At 38.6% G+C, this 20,569-nt stretch overlaps 3 protein-coding genes across 4 annotated transcripts; 1 reads left to right on the top strand and 2 right to left on the bottom strand.

The window, feature by feature from the left end:
- Positions 1 to 3,311: 3,311 nt before the first annotated feature.
- On the top strand, positions 3,312 to 8,427 carry LOC103704742 (uncharacterized). Its single transcript, XM_039126530.3, has 9 exons — positions 3,312 to 3,798; positions 4,048 to 4,199; positions 5,729 to 5,824; positions 5,920 to 5,982; positions 6,821 to 6,889; positions 7,002 to 7,104; positions 7,182 to 7,253; positions 7,834 to 7,922; positions 8,015 to 8,427. The coding sequence occupies exons 1-9, from the start codon at positions 3,453 to 3,455 to the stop codon at positions 8,132 to 8,134; spliced, it is 1,110 nt and encodes a 369-aa protein (XP_038982458.3). The 5' UTR covers positions 3,312 to 3,452; the 3' UTR covers positions 8,135 to 8,427.
- A 1,234-nt stretch (positions 8,428 to 9,661) lies between these two features.
- LOC103704689 (Peptidase M20/M25/M40 family protein) lies at positions 9,662 to 15,829 on the bottom strand. 2 transcript variants are annotated; one of them, XR_003385164.4, is made up of 11 exons: positions 15,339 to 15,829; positions 14,975 to 15,219; positions 14,752 to 14,860; positions 14,196 to 14,334; positions 13,993 to 14,050; positions 13,319 to 13,336; positions 13,069 to 13,191; positions 12,557 to 12,713; positions 12,439 to 12,472; positions 11,866 to 12,205; positions 9,662 to 9,934 (listed from the first exon to the last, which is right to left on the bottom strand). XR_003385164.4 is itself a non-coding variant. In XM_008788089.6 (10 exons), the coding sequence occupies exons 1-10, from the start codon at positions 15,663 to 15,665 to the stop codon at positions 9,822 to 9,824; spliced, it is 1,323 nt and encodes a 440-aa protein (XP_008786311.1). In that variant the 5' UTR covers positions 15,666 to 15,829; the 3' UTR covers positions 9,662 to 9,821. The 2 variants fall into 2 exon arrangements, 1 of the variants encoding a protein (XP_008786311.1); XM_008788089.6 differs by lacking the exon at positions 11,866 to 12,205.
- Positions 15,830 to 18,924: 3,095 nt separating this feature from the next.
- Positions 18,925 to 20,203, bottom strand: LOC149753415 (uncharacterized). Its single transcript, XM_089923753.1, has one exon. The coding sequence runs from the start codon at positions 20,171 to 20,173 to the stop codon at positions 19,580 to 19,582; it is 594 nt and encodes a 197-aa protein (XP_089779879.1). The 5' UTR covers positions 20,174 to 20,203; the 3' UTR covers positions 18,925 to 19,579.
- Positions 20,204 to 20,569: the final 366 nt, after the last annotated feature.

The following is a 20,569-nucleotide window of genomic DNA, read 5'->3' as shown; positions in this document are numbered from 1 at the left end:
CAATGTCTCGTTTGGAGCGAACCCAAGCAGGGAAAACTGAGCCTGATCAAATTTAGGGCTGATCTGGAGTTTGATCCATATTTGCTCTTTTGTATCTTTCGCACAAAAGAATGATTGATTATATTTTGCGGCATTGACTGATGAATCGCAGTTCGTATAGATATCAAAGCATTTCGAAATTTTTTGGTCATCCATCGGCATAGATCTTCAAGTGACCATCGCACGATCCAATAGTAGATTCATATGAAAAAAGATAAATCTTTTTTTCGTATGAAAGATACCCATTTGATCTACATTTGCTTGGCTTGGGTTTGAACCAGACCATACAACTTATCTAGGATTCAGATCTCGCATAGATTCCGATTTAAATACAAATCATTAATATCTCCATTTATTGGATTATTACTGGACTTGGCCCTTGCACGTCCGCATAAGTGAGATTTTTTTAATATTTTTTGGGACAGCAAGATCTGGTCCTTTCAAAAAAAATATATATTTTTTAAATAGGTGAGGTATTTTTTTAAAAAAAAATCCCTGAGTCTGGCCCCTGGTCAGGACATCCAAGGACTATGCAGCGGCTATGGCCTAAAAGCATCAGTAGCCATGGAATCTCACAATGAACCACTTCTCACCAGATATTTAAAACATGCTTGCCCTGTTTTCTTGTTGCACTATAATATAATTGATTATAATAATGAATAAATATGTGTATATATATATATATATATATATATATATATATATATATATATATATATATATAGCAGCAAATATCTCATTTATAATAATGCTAAGTTATGCATTACTTGCATAATTTATAATCTATCATCTCCACAATTTTTTATGATGTAACGCCGACATCGCGACAATGAAGAGAGTCTATGAGGCCTTTATGGACATAGCCTGGTGGAGAAGTCTAAGCCACATCATTTTTTTATTGTTATGTACTTTGCACCAAGGCTTCAATAACAATAATTTATCCAAATAAACCCCCTCCGAGTAGGTTATTTTTACTTTAACGAAAATAATGACCCTTGTTTGCCAGCTCCATCCTTTGCTGGGTTAGCTGGAAAATAAACTATTAACCGTTATAATTCCTAATATTTGTCATTATAAACCAAGACACAATAAAAAACAACAACAACAACAAAAAACAACATTATTTATTTAAATTATCACTTATCAAATAAAACCTAGCTTAAAAAGGTTATGTTGTTTGGATGAACAATGAAAGTGGGTGAATAACCGTTGTAACCAAGTAATAATTAGATAATTATCATTACTTAAATTATCTTTATCAATTACCCATCCATGGAAATGTCATGATATCTAGATTAATTAATAAAGAGAATTATTTAAATTCTCTTTATTACCTAATCTAGATAACAGGATAGGAATCATCTGAAGCCATTACAGTAGAATGGTCGTTATAACTTGACAATGTTCATTGATCTAAATTTTGCTGTGTAGTTAATTCTTAGGGGGAAAAAAAATGGTTAAGACCAGAACTGCAAGTGGCATGGATGGAGGTCATAGGAGCACCCATAAGTAGGGTTTTCGCTGGGGATATTTCTAATAAGGGTAAGCTGTCATCTTTGACACGATAGAATGATTAATCTTCTTTCACAACCTCAATCTTGGATTGTGACTTGCACAGCTCTCAAAGCACCCCTATATTTTTTCCCATCCTCCTGCATGGATCTCGAAGCAGTCATCCAGCGGTGTCATGAAGGAGGATCAATCGTCTGGCGGCGAAAGATACGACCCGAACCCAAGCTGTCCCAGAGACAGGCTACGAGAACTAGCCATACAAAATCCAAAGGCTTTGCCTAATAAGGGAACATGACGGCTCTGGGCCTTGTGGAATGTCCGAATCTTTGGGCCGCATATGCCAGCGTGACGTTATCCATATAAGATTTCCCGATGCGGACTACTTCGCCTGATTCTCCGGTTATCTCTATCCTACGTGGTATAAATCCATTGGCCCAGGGAATTCCTATGGACAGAAGGCTCATCCTAAGAGTAGAATAGAAATTAATGGGACCAGCCGTCTCAAGAAAACACAAAGTAGCATAACAGGGTGGGGATAAAAAAAAAAAAACTTGCAAGATTCTTGAGATGTAATCTCTCATCTGGCTGTACTCATGCCAGGTGTCGCATGGAACTGCTGCATTGGATAATTGAAAAGTGTCACATTTTAATTTATAAATAAGAAAAATCTATATCAATATTCAGCATATTTCATCGGGCTGATTTTTTTCGAATCATTCTCAGGCAATCAAATTAATCAAGAACTTATTCGTAGATTTTATTACTTATTCATGAATTATTTAGAAGTTATTACAAGATACACTCTTATAAAGTGCTTTAATAATGAAAATTCTCTGATTAGAGGGTTGCCTTTTTTTTTTCCTTCAAAAAGCCCATCCCGCAAAACAAATTATCAGACGTCAATAACCAATATATACAACCTTGTTACCCTTGATCAAATTTTAGTCTTCCAACATCTTCTTTGTTGTCTTCGCCAATATATCAGCAAATATTAACTATTAGTGGTGTTGTTTTCAATGTCTCTATCCCTTCTTGTTACCTCTTCATCACATATTATTATTTTCATGAATTGTGCGCGCGCGCGCAATTTACATTTATGGTATATCAATAAAATTTAGATAGATAATTTTGAACTTTTGACTAATAAAATTCTAATTTTTCTCTGAGTTTTTGAATCATCCTGTGCAAATTCTTTTCTCCTACTATCATATTTGGAGGCGCTGGATTAAATGACAGGTTTGTTTTTGCTCTAATTTAGTGCTCCTGCTCTTATCCGAGGCTAATGGGAACTCAACCCGATCGGTGCATGGCTAATACTGTTTGCTGTCTGTTCCCAGACAGCGGAAGGTTTGTTTCACAGCCAGAAACAAAAGATGCAGACGCCGGATCTGGTTGTATCTTTCGCACGAAAGATGATGGATTCTCTTTCGCTACGTCAACTGTTGGATCGTATCTCGCACAATTTTAAAGCCAAATCTTTTTTTTTGCAGCTGCACAGAGCAATCATTGTAGCTTTTTTTTTTTTTAGCTACAAAACACCGAATCCTTCCTTCACTGAAAGATACAGCTATTTGTCCTTCAGTCACCGATTCTGTTTTCCGGCTCCCGCATTCGACACACACAGAGTCGCTCCCTCCGGGCCGGGGGTGCCCACGCCGGCACGTGCTCGATTTTTAGCCCTTGGTGGGTCCCACCGCCAGCGCCACGAGACACGACGGGGGACAAACAAGGCGCCACTCCCGCGAACGTGCAGAGATTAAACAAAAAAAAGCTTCTGTCGATACTGTGGGCGGTGCAGCTCCCGTGGCGTCCGCCTCGCTCTCGCCGCCCGATGCCTTGAGTTGAGCTCCATCTTCGCTAGCTCGCTCTCTAGCATCCCGAGCGCTCTCTCTCTCACTCTCATGGAGCTTAGTTGCGTTTCTCCTCGCGCGCACTCTCTCCTCGTCTCCTCTTCCGCCGCCTCCTCTACTCCTTCTCCTTCTCCTTCTTCTCCGAGAGGTGGATTGGGATTCTGGTCGCGGGAGGGGAGGAAGGGGATCGGTCGAGCGAGGGTTAAGGCCTCGGCGGAGCGGAGCGGGGAGAGGATCGATGGCGGGAGCGGTGGTGATCACCGGCGGAGGGGGTTCGCCGGTGCAGGCCCCGCGATGGAGGCCTCCTCGTCCGCGACGACGACAAGCAGCACGAGGGATTCTGAGTTCCCCGTTTGGGAGAAGCTGGGAGCCGTCGTAAGACTCAGCTATGGACTCGGTGAGTCTTATCTCATCCTTTTTTTAAAAAAAATTCTAATTCTGGTTTCTAACAAGTACATTAAACTGACTTCTGGAATCTTTAAGTTTAATTGTTTCTACAAGTACATAAAAGTTTGATTTTTAAGAATTACGATATTATTTAAGCATGCAATTAGAGAAGAATTATATGGCATTACAATTCAAAGGGAAAACAAAAAAGAGAGAAGAAAAATCTGATTTTTATTTTATTTTTTTGAAAAAAAATCAGGAATATATGGAGCCATGGCGCTGGCGGGGAAGTTTATATGTTCGATCACAGGAGTGGATTCTACGGGAGGGTTCCATCCGTCGCTAAAAGCTATCGTGGAGGGTTTGGGATATGCGGCTCCACCAATCATGGCTCTACTCTTCATCTTAGACGTATGCACGCTGTTCCTCTTCTCATATTTCCTCTGTTTTATTTGTTCTTCTTTGGAATTGGTAATTGAAGTTGCAAATTAAAATTGGAACTCCAACACGTTACCTTAAAACTGTAGACGTACAATTGGGACCAGCTTTGATGTCCACCTTCTCTTTTTTGACCCGTTTGCTCGGTCTTTTCTTTAAACAGTTCTCCAGACTAACTTGTACTACCTAATTTTGTAAGTAGTCCTATAACTGATGCCTATTGGTTTCTCAAAATTGGGTCCTACTCCAGTATGCTGGCCTTCGATGGCTTAATTTGAAATCCTATTCTCTTTTGTTTTAAAAAAGTTGTATAATTTGCTTCTAAGAATGTTACTTATGGCACTTGAATAGTCTTAAACTGGAATTGCTTGCCAAACAAGAGTTAACCAAATAGTTGAGACCGGACTTGATGGCCACGCAGAGTAACTATCAAGGTTTTCTTTGATGTCTTGCCTTCTCTTTCTTGGCTCGCCTGCATAATCTTTCTTCTAATACTTTCTCCCACAAACATGCCTCCTAATTTAGAAACTATTTTCAACTATGTGTTCCTAACAGTTATTATGATCAAAAGAGACTTGGACCAAGATCGAACTAAGGTTTTCTACTTAGTTACACCTCTATTTTGTTGGAAAAAATCTTCTTATTTTGGAAATCTCTTAATTTAATATTGATAATTAGTCTTGATTATTTAATAAATAGTTTTCTATATGCGTTGAATCAAATAAGTTAAATTATAGATGTTACCCGATTCGAGGCATGCTATAGAAGGTACTTCTTTGAGAATAGAATTTCATCTTGCTCCTATGCAAACAATTGATAGCGGCCTACTCTCAAGATATAACGAACCGGTTCTTGTTCTCTTTGAAGTGCATTCTAATGAAGGACAATCAAGGAAGAACCTAAACCAGCCAAATCCATATGTGGTGAAAATCAGCAAACGAGATTGGAAAAATATCTCTCTGTACTCTTTTATGTTGACATGATCCTCTCTTCTCAAATGGTCAAAGGCACTATTTAAAGATATGAAAGTGTGCTCACATCTGTAGGATTTTAAGAGAGGAGAGAGAAATAAAGATAAAAACTAAATCTTATCTTCTCAAACGACCAATTTATTTAGGTGTCTAAAATAAGGACTTATATCTAAGAAAATTTTTGTTTGGTTTTAAATCCTATATGGGACTATTTTTAATAAACCAACATACTTTGCAATCACTTGCCCATCGATTTGATCTAGGACAATCAACAGGGCTAGCCAATGGTAAAGTTCAAACAATAGGTTACTTCTACGCATGATGGAACCTGTGGCTTCATATTCTTATAGTAGCAATAGTTTTCTACATGTCCTAACTGATCGACTGATGCAATTTCATGGCTTGCAATCGTATCTTAGTGCCGAATTAGTAATCTATGTTGTACTTGGCTGAGAACTGAGACACTAAGATGTAGAAACTAGAGAGGGGAAAAAATCATGGTGATGATGTGAACTGACAAGCTTTACACAGGATGAGGTGGTGAAGCACTCACCCCATGCTCGTGCCATTAGAGATGTGGAGGACGAGGAGCTTCGCAGCTTCTTCTATGGCATGTCACCATGGCAGGTATTTTCTAACATTTGCTTTGTACATGTATAACTTTGTTCAGATATCCTGTCTGGTGATGACTAATGGAATCTGGTACTTATGGGCTTTTGCAGTTCATACTCATGGTTACTGCAAGCTCCGTGGGGGAGGAGCTTTTCTATCGTGTTGCTGTTCAGGTAAGGCCTCAGTGGGAAATAACGTGGTCTATTTGAAACTATTGCTTCTCTTCTACCCCCCAAAAAACTAATTCTTCCTATTTCACTGTCTAAGACCACAAAATAGTATCAAAATCACCTTCCCTACGCACACACATCAATAATATTATTTAAGTAATGCTATTTTATTGAGGCATAATGAATGATATTAATAATCTAACTTTATTAGTAACTAATAATATTAGTACAACTTATAATAAATAATATTATTTTATTCAAAGTTTCGAAGCTGTACTTTTATACTTTCTAGACATCAAAACAGTGAAACTCTAACTCTTTTTTTTTAGTAAAAAAAAAAGAGCAAAACTCCACTTTCAGCAAAAGATATTTTTTAGAAAGCCATTCTTTTTCACTTCGGCCATTTTCCTGCAGCCAAACACCCTCTAAAAGCTCCATTATTTTCAGCAAATCATTTTTCAGAAAGTGATCACTTTCCACTTCGGCCATTTCAAACACCACCTAAAAAGAAAAATATCTATCATGTCTCTCAGAAAGGAGGCAGGCTCAGGATTAATGGATGGAAGAAGGGATCATGTGGAACTAATTTCCAAGTCCCTTGGTGCAGTTTTATATGATCTCAACCTATTTCCTAGTCAAATCTAATACAATTCTAGGGTAAAGAGTCGCACATATTTCCTCCTGAATCTAAAGGCCTCACCAAGTGAGTGTTCCTGATGACAAAACCTATTCACATCTGACTACAAAATGTTCACTCCTAAAAGCCTCCTCTTTTTCCCCCACATTCTCTTCTCATATCTATCTTTCTTGTAAATCCCATCTAATTCCTGCTAGGATACAGGGGGCATCGGCTCATATGTTCTTGGGGAGCACTGAATTCCTGAAAGATGCACGTGGAATCGCATCTCTAGTAAGCACACCAAGTTCATTGACAACACCTGTAAAAAACATCAGATTGTTAATTCAGATGCAGACTTCTGAACTAGATGCTTTCAAAATTCTAATGTTTCAAATCATTGTAGACTGGCATGCTGCCTCCCTTTGTTCCATTCGCTCGAGCATTTGCAGCTGTTATCACAGCCGCCCTTACAGGATCACTCTACTATGTTGCAACTGCTCCAGAAGGTATCTTTGCCTCCACTGACTCTTTTTTTTCCAGCAACCACAGCTACTGTCTCATCCTCCATATCTTGCTACTGCAGACCCTACATATGTGGTTGCACCAGTTTTACCGTCTTGTCCTGGCCGTGAAGACCTTAAGAAGCTTTTTGCAGGTTAGTAACCTAGCTATGGTTGTTGTACATAGAAAATATGCATCATGAATCACCTATTTTTAAACTAGTTGTCATAAATTGAATAGTTCTGTGGGAAAATATATCTCATAAGAAATAGGTGGCTGTTTGCTGTCCCTTCTCGTGTATCGATTCTTAATGTATTTAGTATGTACTTAGCAAGGATATAAGCTAAAATTGTCAGGTGGTTAGGAAGTTCATTAACACTCGGGTCCCTAAACAAAGAGTTACTTGACTATGAATTGGTAATAGCATAGTTTTCATGGATTTTCACTAACAAGAAGCTCCACATCCAAATGAATGTCTGTTCTCATTTTCACTTAGCAGCCGAGTTGGCAATAACTACACCCTACACATGGCTTCACCTTGGTCCACTCATCTGTGCTACTTCCGTACTTTTGAGTGCAGTTCCTCATAGTGTCATTATTTTTTGTACTTAGCATGGTGCCATTATTAGTGGATGCAAATGGTTATGGGACACAGACATAGGATAAGAAATAGAGAAGATGAACTTGGCACATTATGCTGAATCTCTATGGCCTGCACAATTTCTGTTATGCAGCCTGGTATGAAAAGAGACAAATGAAGAAGATATACTCTCCCCTTTTGGAAGGACTACTGGCTCTTTATCTTGGTTTTGAGTGGATTCAGGTATTCTAGGATCTCATCAAGTGTCTTATTTTCAGTGATCACTGCCAGAGTATAGAAAAACAAACATACTTATTATCTTCTGATGTTTGTAGACGGATAATATTCTCGCTCCTATGATCACACATGGGATATACTCTGGCGTAGTACTGGGGCATGGACTCTGGAAAATTCATGACCACAGGCGTAGACTGCGCAAAGAATCCAGCAAGTGAGGGTGGAAGCCAAGAAGTCAAATAAATCATAGACCAAGATGGATAATCATCAATGTTTGCAAGAAAGAAAGGGATGCTTTCGCTTGAACTGACACGAGAGCCAAGGGCCAGACCTTGTGGTGGAATGGCTGCACATTATGTAACAAAGAGCGGGTATCAATGAGCAGCCTGTAATCTACTACTGTAAAAATTTAATCACGTAGGCAAATGTAAAAAGGAGAGGTATTTTGTCCGCGGATACTATATCAGATATAAAAAGGAGCTTAGTTCCATCTAAGGCCAACTTATATGTCTTTTAGATGCATTCAAAAAAAAAAAAAAAGCTTGTGTGTCTTTAGGTGGTTTAAACCTTTTTCCTTTCTTTTTTTTTTTAACCCCTCCCGGTTTACAGATTTTAAATCTCCATTCAAGAGTCGCTCCTAGTTGGCAACATCACCTGCTTCCCACTAGTTTACACCTTTCCTATGGCAGATACTCTGCTATCCATCTCAGCACAATTGCTTCAATCTGCAAGATTGGCTAACAAGAGATGCTAGCTTGGTCCTGGAGGCTGAGATTATTGGAAGAATCGTCCTTCCTGCCCTTCCCACTATTAAATAGCACAAGAGTTGTGTTGCAATAGAGGCTTACTAACTTTCGAATCCAACAAGGAGCAGAACAACCATCAACAAAAATTACTACACAAATCAAGTTATGTTGTCTCGGTACCAAATTCTATATCTAAGCTATTTTAATGCTGTATCAGTACATCTGGTATAGAAGCCGGTTCGGCATACCGAAAGTCAGTACATCTTCTATACCTCAAACCAGTATCGAATTGACATAGTATGATATGTCCTGTACTATCTGATTCAGTACAGTATAAAGTATGTTGACAGAAACCTTATTAGTATATGCCTCTGCCACAAAGTGGTGTTGAAGGGATTCCACAGCACATCAGGGCAGACTGGTGGAGGCTCTCAGCACCTCCTTCATGACTGCCCCATGGAAAAACATCACAAAGTGTCGATGCACTCCATGACCCTCTTTAGAAGTCCTTGAGCATGGCACATGTGGAATAAAACGATATAACCCCTACCTTTATTTTCCGGCAAGTTTAAACCTGCTTGTACTAACGCCAATCCCAACAAGATACATTGAGGCATCTTCAAACAACATACCTAGACACCTCTCCAACAATAATCTACGAAGAAACCAGAGATAAGTCTAAAATCTATCCTTTTTCAACCAGATCATGCTTCTATTTACTCCTGATGCATTTTTGACTTGATCTGGGCTGCACTAAAAATATATACCCCCTATAAATTGATTCGATTTGCCTCTATAAAAGACATTTTCTTAAAGCTGACTAAAGTTTTCGGTTAAAATTCTCAAAAAAAAAAAAAAAAAATCATGGCTGTCTTATTCTAATAAAACATCAGGTGATTTATTGAATTAGTGCAGTTGCTGACTAATTTTCTTTATGGTGCTACATACCATGTTTTCCTGATGGGCTCTTGAACCAGTATATGCTTTAAACGAGAACTGTTTTGCAGAATTCAGACAGAATGGAATTCCATAAAAGTCTGCCATAAGCATGGCATAGGAGAAAGATTCAGGCTACATATATAATTTGTGCATCGCAAACTTGACTATAATAAAAGCAATGTAACCTCAGAACATATCAGAAAATAAACAAGTGGATCTGTCAGTTGCTATCTTCTTCCAATTGGGAGATGATGCTCACGAACACATGGAAACCTTGGCACATATCAGAAAATAGGCAGTACTCATTCCTTGCATGGTATGTAGCCATTATGCCTGCAGTGAGGGCACGGGCATTGATTAATCTTATCATTATATGATTTAAACTAGCAAGTATTAAGGATATCAGGAGACAAATCCTGTTCAGTAGCAAAGATCAACATAATGAACTCATAGATTATCAAAAAAGAAAACTAACAACAAAAATCTAGTACAGGTTCTGAATATTTCTCATCCCATGAGCAAAATGCCAAGTATTTTAGTTTTAGGTGCCTATGACAGTAGTCATAACTGTTGATTATCATAGTGTTGCCAAGTGCATGACTTGAATTGGCCTCATCTTATTTTATTCTTTGATAAGAGCCTTTCAGATAAAGAAATCAAATGGCTTTTAACCGTGCGATGCAAAAAATTTACTCTATCCAAATTAAACAATTTCAGCACTCAGTGTCTCATATGAACTTTATCTTATCAAATTTATTATCTTCAAGCCATTCAACGAGTTTCTCATACATCAAATCACAATCAGATTTGCCTATATGGAATATGATGAAAGCATTATGTTAGGAAAATTATAAAATGTGAGTTCATATAAGCTAGCTTAATAAGCTAAAAATGACCATGTCAAAAGTTGGTTAGGTTTTAACGATCATAGCTTTAAGGAAAGGTTGGTTAGCTTCTTATAAACCATGATGGTCCCAAAGGAGATTATGGTCAATACACAAAGGGTTCTTATAATTAGAGGGTTTGGGTGCAGTTTGGCAGTTCTGATTTGGGAAGGACTTATGGTTGGGCACCCAACGACGAGCTATCTTGGTGCTGTCTTAACTCGAAACTGCAGTTTTTGGAGATTTGGGAAGTGCCGACACTATTGGATGGTTGGACATGACACTACATGGCATGAGACTCCAAAAAAATAGTGTCCTGCACTCCTCCTCATGTTAGCTGGAAGAGCCAGCACCATGACACTTTTATTTGGAGTGCCCCATCAAAAAACACATTATTGTAATTGTTGACACTTGAATTATTTTATTAAGTTACCTAGAAACAATACAAGTAAATGTTTCCAAACTCTTCAAGTAAAGTGCCACACCAATTTCTTCTTATCTTTATTGTCATAATGAGATAAATGTAAGTATTTTTCAATTAAAAAGTGTCACAAAAAGTAAATGTACCTAGTCACCAGTTTATTTCAACATATTAGTATCTTTTATACACAGAAGTGTCCAGAGTTGGGATTTTTGGAGGCTAAAGTGCTGGGCACTAAGCACCTGCGCCAAGTGTCTAAGTAAATCGAACACTATAATAGGGAAACAGAATTAATCACTTCTGCACATTCATATGTCCAATACTTTTACCAACTAATGAATAGTCATCAGATTGAGTTTACAAGAGCCTTTTCAAGTTGAACTCGTTTATATCCTAACTTTAACAAGTCTCTTAGGTTATCTAACTTAGATAAGCATTCTCAAAAGAAATCAAAAGAGGACTATTGACTAAACTTCCACCTAGAAGGTTAATAATAGCTCTAAGCCTCTAATTTCAACCAAACTATTACTTTCCTACTTCAAAAAACCTAGTACTTACTTCTGATTGTGAATACATTCCCAATAGTTAGAAGTTGATTGAAGATAGACAACTTTGAGCAAGCACCACTGCAACATCATTCCATCACCCACCCCGTTTCTTCTCTTCCTTCTCTTTTCCTGCTTTATTTTCTTCATTGCTTTCCCCCTCTTAAAAGGTGCTATTTCAAGGCTTAAACATTTTGGTCTTCCACAATATAGTCAATAACTTACCCACTAGAAACAAAGTCAATTGTCTTTAAGAAAACAACCAAAAATCATCCAAACTTCAAACAAATTCCTGATAGTCAAAAATCCTATCGAAACTCTGAAAAAAATAAATATTCACACATCAAATTCATCTATTTGAACACTTTGACATCATCTAGAGTTGCTTAAGAACAATGAAAATCCACTGTTTACCTTTGTTTGGAAAACTAATTTAGGATGACATAAGCCTAACTGCCAACGATCCAATATCAAGGAGATGAACCTAACTATAAGTGTGCAAGTTGCAAGAAAGCCCCACCGCCACTTCTCTTAGCATTTGTTTGTCCACCTTTACCTACTTCACTTCCTTCGTACATAGAATTCCCTCTTCCTTGACATGTACCAGTTACACCTCAATTTCATATACATTCTGAAAAAACCCAAAGGCTAATAAAGACCCATTTGAGGAGGCGATTTGAGTAAACCACCAGTCACAACCTCTCCTCTCAAATTTCTGTAAAAGATAGATGGCGACTCCATGCTAATCCCTGACCTGGCAGAGGATCAAAAACATCATAAACACTTAAAATTTCTGTCTCCAAATTTCAGAATAGGCTCACCCAGAAAGAACAGGAAAAGAGTAACTTGTCAACATAATTGCAATCAATTAAGAAGGCAATGCCACTCTCATGGAATAGTTTTAGAGCTGTTTGGTAGCAGTAGGGCTTCACATAAAGAAAAACAATTATTATCATGAAAACTGTTTGACAAAAAAGATGCACTTACCATATCCAGAAGTTTGCACATCAAAACCCTCATCCTAGCATAATGAAAAGACAGTGCGTGTCAAAACACGAACGAGTATTTTGTAAGGCTATCAACTTCAAGAAGATTAAATATGAACCTGTAACTCTCGAATCAATGGCAAACTTCCTGTGATCGAGTAGGGCTTCACATAGCCAACCACTTCCTCAGTTGCTTTACATAAGACATGAAAGCCACAAGAATCAAGATTACAAGCAACCCCAGACGTCACAGCCTCATCAAAAGTGATTGTAAGCCTAAAAACATCAACAAATTTAATTAGTTCAGTATGTTAAGAATCTCACACAAATAGAACAAGAGGTGTTAAATAATTCCTTTAAACTGACATCTGCTCCCGGAAACATTACTTTCTATGCACACTTCCATGATTCATGAGGGTGAAATCATTACCACAAATCTCATAATAGGGATCAAAGTCTGGTCTATGATATATTAACTTCAAGCATAACAAGAACTACACAAGCAAGTTGATTATAGCGTAATGTTATCATCCAAATAACTAGAAGAAAAACGAAACTCTTCTTTGAAAGCTTTTTCAGACAAAACTTTCCTTCTTACAATAGAAATTTTAAGTTAGAATAGCATTTTCACCTTCCTCTCAGATTTTCATCTGGAAGTACATATTTTGACACTGGTCCACGTGAATCTAGCTTCTCTATGTTGGCATTTATCTCATCTACATACTCTTGTAATTTCTTGACTGCATCTGTTGGGCTGCAGTAAAAAGAAAGGGAAATAAAAATCCTTCGAGCCATAGAAAGTCCGAAGATTGAAACAAGAAAAATAGATAACAAGAGTCCAAAAAGGAAAATAATGATAATATCAAGAGGGATAGACTCACTTGTAGAAAGGAGTTAACCTGCAAGACAAAAGGAACACTAAGTCAGATCAAACCTCTCAACAACCTAAGATTATAGATTTAAGAATTATGCGAAAGTAGCATGTACATATAACATATGCACAACAGTAATCACAATCACAACTTCTAAAAGAATATCATAAGCAACAGGTAGTGATGGAGCACCATCAGCAAAACTCAACTATAAAAGCCAGCTACAGCATTTCAAGAGCCTGATCTCAAAGATAACAAGATATCAAGCCAAAAGAGGAAAAACAATTAAAAGCCAAAAAAATCTCCAGTTTCCCAGTTAAAACATGTCTGAGAAATATAACTGGAGAAGTCTTTGTTAAATCCTAAGGTAGGTCTATCGCCTTTAGCAAGAACCCCTAACGACCAAAGAGGTTATGCATTGGATGCATTCAATTTTTGCTCTTATTTAAGAAAATTTCAATTCAAATAAGTGTTATTATCACATGAGACTAAAAATCTATATCTGATCAATTCATAATTTGATCAATCATGCCAACATATTTAAATAAAGATGGTGGAATATCGACATACTTATATAGCTTTGTACAGCATACCAACTTCACTTTCAGATTAGTTAAGTTGGCTTGTATGTCATCTATGAAATGCTAATTTGATTTTTAAAAAAAGGCTGCTCTTAGATATACCTTACATCCCCTGATATAGTACACTCTGCTGGAATCTGATTGACACCACCTCCAGGATCTGCAATGCACCATGTATCAGATGCACGGAGGATATTATCAAAAAAAACAGACTTGTTCTTGTTACTACAATCAGTTTGTCACTTCCAGATAGATTTTACTACTTAAAGCACAAATAACATAGCATAGGATAATAGAGGACTTACAACTCCATTGAGTTGGTTTCATAGTTGATGGTGTGGCAAAGCCATAAACCTCTTCCTTAGGATGTGGAGGGAAGTCTCTATAAAATCGTGACTGAATCTCTTTAAGTGCTTCCATGGCTAACTCCAACGGGTTGATAGCCTGCAACATTGAGTGGGGAAAAAACCTTGTTCTTAAAATAGGATACATATGAGACAAATTATTCAAATACTCATTGAAACTTGATGTGAACGGCATTATGCAGTCCATCCTCTGCTAACTTCCCACACTGACCCATGTAGTTGCTTATAATTTAGGGCAGGACCATCTTATATTTTTTCAAGTAGATTAACTTTAAATCAATTAAGATAGAAACCATTTGGACTAGACCATTGTTCCACTTTTCAGCAAGAAACAAGAAAATATGAGTAAAAAGGACAAGGTCTTATATAAATTTCTTCACGTCTACCGTTAATGACACAAAAACTTTGTAAATAGGAACAATTCCAATCATGCAGAACACATATATTTCGTAGTATCAGAAACCTTCTAAATAAACACATTTAATTTGAACAAGACCTTGTGTGCAAGACCGCTGTGGAAAAGCTTCCCTGTGGCTCGGAGCTTCCATGCTATCATTCCCCCAGTACCAATACACGGTTGCTTGTCAGCCGTATCAATCCAAAATCTATAGAAAACCATGAAAAAAAGCACCCAACTTGGAACTTAGAACACACAAAATCTCTGCTTTTTTTTTCAAATATACACTATAAACCATCCCATAACATGGGTCAATACTTACAAAGGTCCTGCCTTTAATTTATCGAGCAACCCGTCCTTGACCAGGGCATCGACGCCGATCCCCAGCACCGACGAGTTCTCCTCATTGGCGATGAACACCGCGACAACGGTGTTCTTGAGCTCCGGCCTGGTCTGCCCCAGCCGCCGCATCAGCTCAGTCACGAGCGCCACGTGCCCGAGGCAATCCGTCGTCCCCCGGCCCCGAAGCTTGTCCCCGTCCACGCTCAGCGAGAAGGGATCAAAGTCCTATACACATATTACCCAATAAAAAAAAGGGGTAAGAAAGATCAAAACTTGGAACAAGAATAAGCAAAGAAAAGAAAGATCAAAACTTGGGACAAGAATAGGGAAAGAAAGGCGGTCACCCAGTCGTTGGGGTTGGCGGAGACGACGTCCATGTGGCAGCCGACGAACGAGAGGATTTTCCCGGGGGCGGAGCCGGGGTACTCGACGATGACGTTGCCGCGGCCTTCGGCGTAGACGACATGGGAGACGATGAGGGGACCTCCGCCGGTGGAGGTGCTGAGGGGGAGGAGGGCGTCGAGGACGTGGCGGGCGACGCGGTCCTCTTTGGGGATGAGGTCCGGGGGGTTGTTCTGGACGTGGCGCGCCTCGCCCACGATCTTAGCCAGGAGGGAGACGTACGAGTCCCGGTCGAGATCGCCCAGGACATCCTTCACAGAAGCCGCCATTGGATTTGGATTGAATTTTCCTCGGGGTGGGGAGACGAGAAGGCAAGCCGAGAGCAGCGAGGGACGAAGCAAGGTTAAAACGAAGGAAAAACGCCGGAGGAGGAGACGAGAATCGTCGAGCAAGTTTGGTTCCCTAGGAAAAGAAGGGGAGGCATAAGCACGTGTCATGCGCGTGCATCTCGCGCTAAAGTTTTATATAAGATCTAGGGGCTTAGGCCTTGGGATCACAGGTGGATTGACTTAAATTCTTTACAATCAGTACTAGTTTAGTTGGCGGAAATTTAAAAAAAATTAATAAAAAAAATATTTGATTGAAGTTTTTTTAAAAAAATAAAAAATAGTATTTCTATAGAAATAATATTTTTATATGCTTTAGAAAAGAAAAATCTATAAGAATATTATATAGGACATGAGAAAGCTATTTTTTCACATATTGAAATTTTTTTTTGTAAAATTATTTTTAAGCCATCAAAATCTATAAATAAGATTTTTTATTAAGAGTATAACAAATATTTCGCATAATTTTTTAAGAAAAAAAATATCCAACTAAGTATAAGCTATTCTGAAATTTATCATTTTTCTATGATCAACCAAATATGCTAAAATTATTTTTTCAAGTATTATATTTTTAAAAATTATTTTTTATAAAAAAGTATTTTAGTAAAAAAATTCTTTCTGTAAACCAAATGAGTCCTTAATGCATCGGAGGATGCCGACCAAAATTTTTTCTCAGTAGCTAAATTGAGTCAAGTTGAATTTAGCGTGTGCTCTCTCCCTGGTCAGGCTAAGCTAAGCCTAAGTTGCAGCCCTTTCTACAAGTTGACTAGGATAAAGGAGCAAGATGTCAAGCTCCTCTTTGATGGGCGAGTGCTCTCATTTTTTTTCCCTCCTTCTAATGGATGATTTGATGGGGCTTTCATTTTTTTTCCCCACTCTAAAGTTGTCGCTATTGGTTTGTGTGGGTATCTTGCTTTTGGTAACTTTATTGCTTACATTTGGCTATCACGAAAATCCAATCTCCATATTCCCTCTTTGTAGTCGAGCCTACTTGCCAGCTTTTACTAATATTTATTAGAAAACTTTAACAATTTGAAGTAATAATTTAGATGCTATATGCTAGTAACTTCTAATCATAGTTTAATACCAACTTTGGACAAAGTTATTACCAAAATATAGTTTACAAACAAAAGTTTAATTAAATTATTTGATTTATTACATAAATTAATTTGGGAAGTGGGCTTATTAGCCATACTACAAAAGTACTATGACTTTCTTTGGAGTTTTAACTTAGATAAAAATTTAATTTTAAAAAATAAAAATATCAGCTCTATCTTCTAATTTTTAGATAGTTTAAAAATTTTAAAATTTTTATTCTTTTTTTAAGACACATCTTTATGAAGAGTTGTGACTTTTCTCCAAAGAATGTCAGTTCTCGTTTCCGTAGAAATGCGATGTTTCTTAAACATTGCATCTTCAAAAATGTCGCACTCTATCGATCGCCGAACGAAGTCTATAAATAGACTCTAGGTCCAGTATTTTGGATTATTTAATCCACATTACTATTTCTTTACTTTCTGAAACAAAATAGAGAATTTTTCTCTTTTTTTTCTCTTTTCTCTTCTTCCAAACCTCTTTCGAGTTTTTTTTTCATCTAGACATCTGAAGAAGTTGGTCGGGTCAAGCCTATACTTGTTAGAGGAGGATCGGGTTGAGCCGGATTGTTGTACCTTAGGAACAAAATCGCCACAAACCTGCATGTAAGGAGAAATCACATTCTTAGGGTAATATATATTACACGCCTCGATTCAGACTAGAGCTGATCACGGGCCTTCTAGCCCGCCCAACCCACCCAGCCCGGTCCGAAATTTTTCGGGCTTGGGCATTAAAAAAAGGCCCATGGGTCGGGCCTAGGCAAGAAAAGCGGCCCGACTAAAAAAATCGAGCCGGGCCTGGTCGGGCCATTCTGGCCCATTTCCAGATTCCAAACAAAGAAAAAATCGGGCCTGTCGGGTCGGGCCTATCGGGTTGGGCCGGGCTAAACGGGCCTAGAACCAGATTTATAAAGTCGGCTCGGGCCTGAACAAAAATTTAAGCCCGATAGTCGGGCCGGGCCGGGCCTGGGCATAGGCATCGGGCCTAATTTTTGCTGTAGAGCCCGGCTCGAGCTCGACCCGGCCCGGATTTTGATCAGCTCTAATTCAGACAAACTCTTTTTAATTTTCTGATTTTATTCTAGTATATTATTTTTTATAATACTTTTATAAATTAAAGATATAATAGTTTTAAGGCAAAATATTTTTAATTGATGGGAGCTAGAAAAATATGATAACTTAAATCAAAATATTTGATGCTTACCAAAAAAAAAGAGGGGGGGGGGGGAGATAGAATCCCTTCTCAAGTAATTCTATTATATAGATGGTGCAACCATCATTCCTCATTAAAGAGTTGTCTCCGCAGCGCCCCACCAACACCCCCGCACCCCCCCACGTGCATCCTTCTACCCATCTCCATCTCTTTTTTTTTTTTTTAATATGAAAAATTATTTTTCCATCCCTGTAAAGACCCTACTGTAACAGGAGGTCCGACTACTCGTTATAAGCAGGTCTAACTTTGGACTGCTAAGCAACTTCCCTCTTCTTTTTTTTTATCCATGTTCTATTTAGTGCATGTACTTCCTTAGTTATATATAACTAAAAAAATTGTGCCTAACTTTGAAATATAGAGAAGATATTTGAGATTTATTTGGTAGGAGGAGATCTATGGTTTACAAGGATAGCTCCTCCTCCCCCAATCCTGATGAAGGTGCAAGTTTATACTTCTTGGTAAAGACTTTTGGTGGTGATATAAGAGATTGAGATCATGGATGTTTTTTAAAAAAATAAAACATTCAAGTGATATGAGAACTCTAATGACTTTCAAGAGCAATCATGTAAGATAACTATACAAATAGCCTTAGATGTCAAGCCATACCCCAACTCCCAACAAAATAGTATTAGTTTATTGTCCAATATTTCATTGTTGCAAATGCCTATACCATCTTTATTGCTTTGCCATCATATTGTTTTCGAGTAATTTAATTCTTAATCCATCAAATGTCCTTCATTATACTTATTCTTGACTCCATTTTTACTAATTTTAACATACAATTGCATCTCAAAATTATTATTTTTGTTACATTCACCATGTTTGAATAAATAGTTTTTATTTACTTATTTCAAATAAATACATCCTATTACGTACCTATTATTTTAATCCATAGGCATATTGATCTTATTAGCAATTCTCAAAAAACGCACTCTGAAGATACATGAACCATAATATTCTGTTAAATTGGCTTTTTTTTTGGGTAATTATAGGAGGCATATTGGGACTTTGAGCAGAGAAATGCAGCACATCTCTCCGCTTATCCTACCAGGGCTTATGAACTCCAACGACATGAAAACAAGAAGCGTATAAATAGATGTTACATAGAAAACGACACTAAATTAACTGCATCACTGAACACACTCCCTCAGGAACCCCGATCATTTTCCTGTCTTTTTCCTTGTCTTTACTGTTGATGATTACGAACGCCTAAGTCTTCTTTGCCGTCGTCGATCGTCGCAATCATCTTCTTCTGCTTTTCCTTTCATTTCTTTATATCCATGGAATTCTGCGACCACAACTACAGCTCCATCGACATTCAATTCGCTTGCGCTCACGATTGCACGTCCAATATATCATATCAGAGATGAAAGAATCAAAGCTAATGTTTGGCTCGACGGCCTCGACCTTCTCCTCGTAGGAACAGCTTAATATCTTACAACACCAGGACTTGATGACTCCACACTCGGAGGAATAACACAAGCATATATAAAATCGACACATAAATTACAAATATCACAACATGCTTTTCCATCCAACCTCTAAATTAATCACCATCCAAGTCGAAGCTCTAAATCCAGCTCCTCAACAACAGCTCCATCTTTTCCACCATCTTTGCCCACCCAGCTGTCAAGTGTTGGCGGAGAAGGGGAGACTAATCCACCCCCCGGATACGGAGCAATCGATAGGAGAGTGGAGGGTGAATCCCCGGTCGGTGCAAAGACCGTGCCCGTGTTTGGGATAGGGTAGAGAAGGCAGTAGCCGCCATTGGCGACAAATTCTGGTATTGGTGGTGGGAAGATAATGGGAGGAGATGGAGTTTCCGTAGGGGCTGGGTCGTCGGACCCTTGAGGGGACTGCCGGAGCCGAGCTCGATCACGTCGGTGAACGTTCATGTGACCGCCCAATGCTTGGGCTGACCGGAACTCGCGACGGCAGAAAGAGCACGCATACGAGCGCGGCGGCCATGTCGTGCCCATAGCACTGCTTGTGTCCTCGGCAAATGCCCGGACCTCCCAAGAGTCATCGTCTTCAGCCGGTCGGCGACCTGGCCAATTCCAGATGCTAGGATTCAATTGCTGCTGCTGCTGCTGGGCTAGCTTTTGGAGTTGGTTCATGGACGGAAGGCTAAGTTCTGCTGCCATGAGGCTGGTGAAGCTGTTGGATTAGGAAGGAGATGGCAAGAGGGAGTATGGGATGAGCTTGGAAGGGGTTGGGGTTATATACCAAGGGGGCGGTTTGGTGCAGTATGGGACAAAGAACGCTTGCATGGAGTGTATCACCCGTGTTGGGAACCAAGCAATTGGACTTTAGTCGAGGGAAAGGCTGGTGTTGGTTCATTAAAAATAATATAGGATTACTAACACACGGAAGTGGAATTTCTCCCCTCCGCAACGGTACAAGCCCATGCATTGTCTTGAACGCCCACTCTCTTTAATTTGTTTACCCTATCCTCTCACAGAATATACTTGGTTTTGTTGACTCTAAGGTGGTTAATGGTGTGTGCTGATGACCATCCCAAAGTATGAATCGTATGATGT

Source organism: Phoenix dactylifera, chromosome 6 (assembly GCF_051530095.1).
Source record: "Phoenix dactylifera cultivar Ajwa chromosome 6, Ajwa_hap1_PhDact_Kaust_v1.1, whole genome shotgun sequence".
NCBI lineage: Eukaryota > Viridiplantae > Streptophyta > Magnoliopsida > Arecales > Arecaceae > Phoenix > Phoenix dactylifera.
This window is presented reverse-complemented; position numbering and strand designations above follow the sequence as displayed.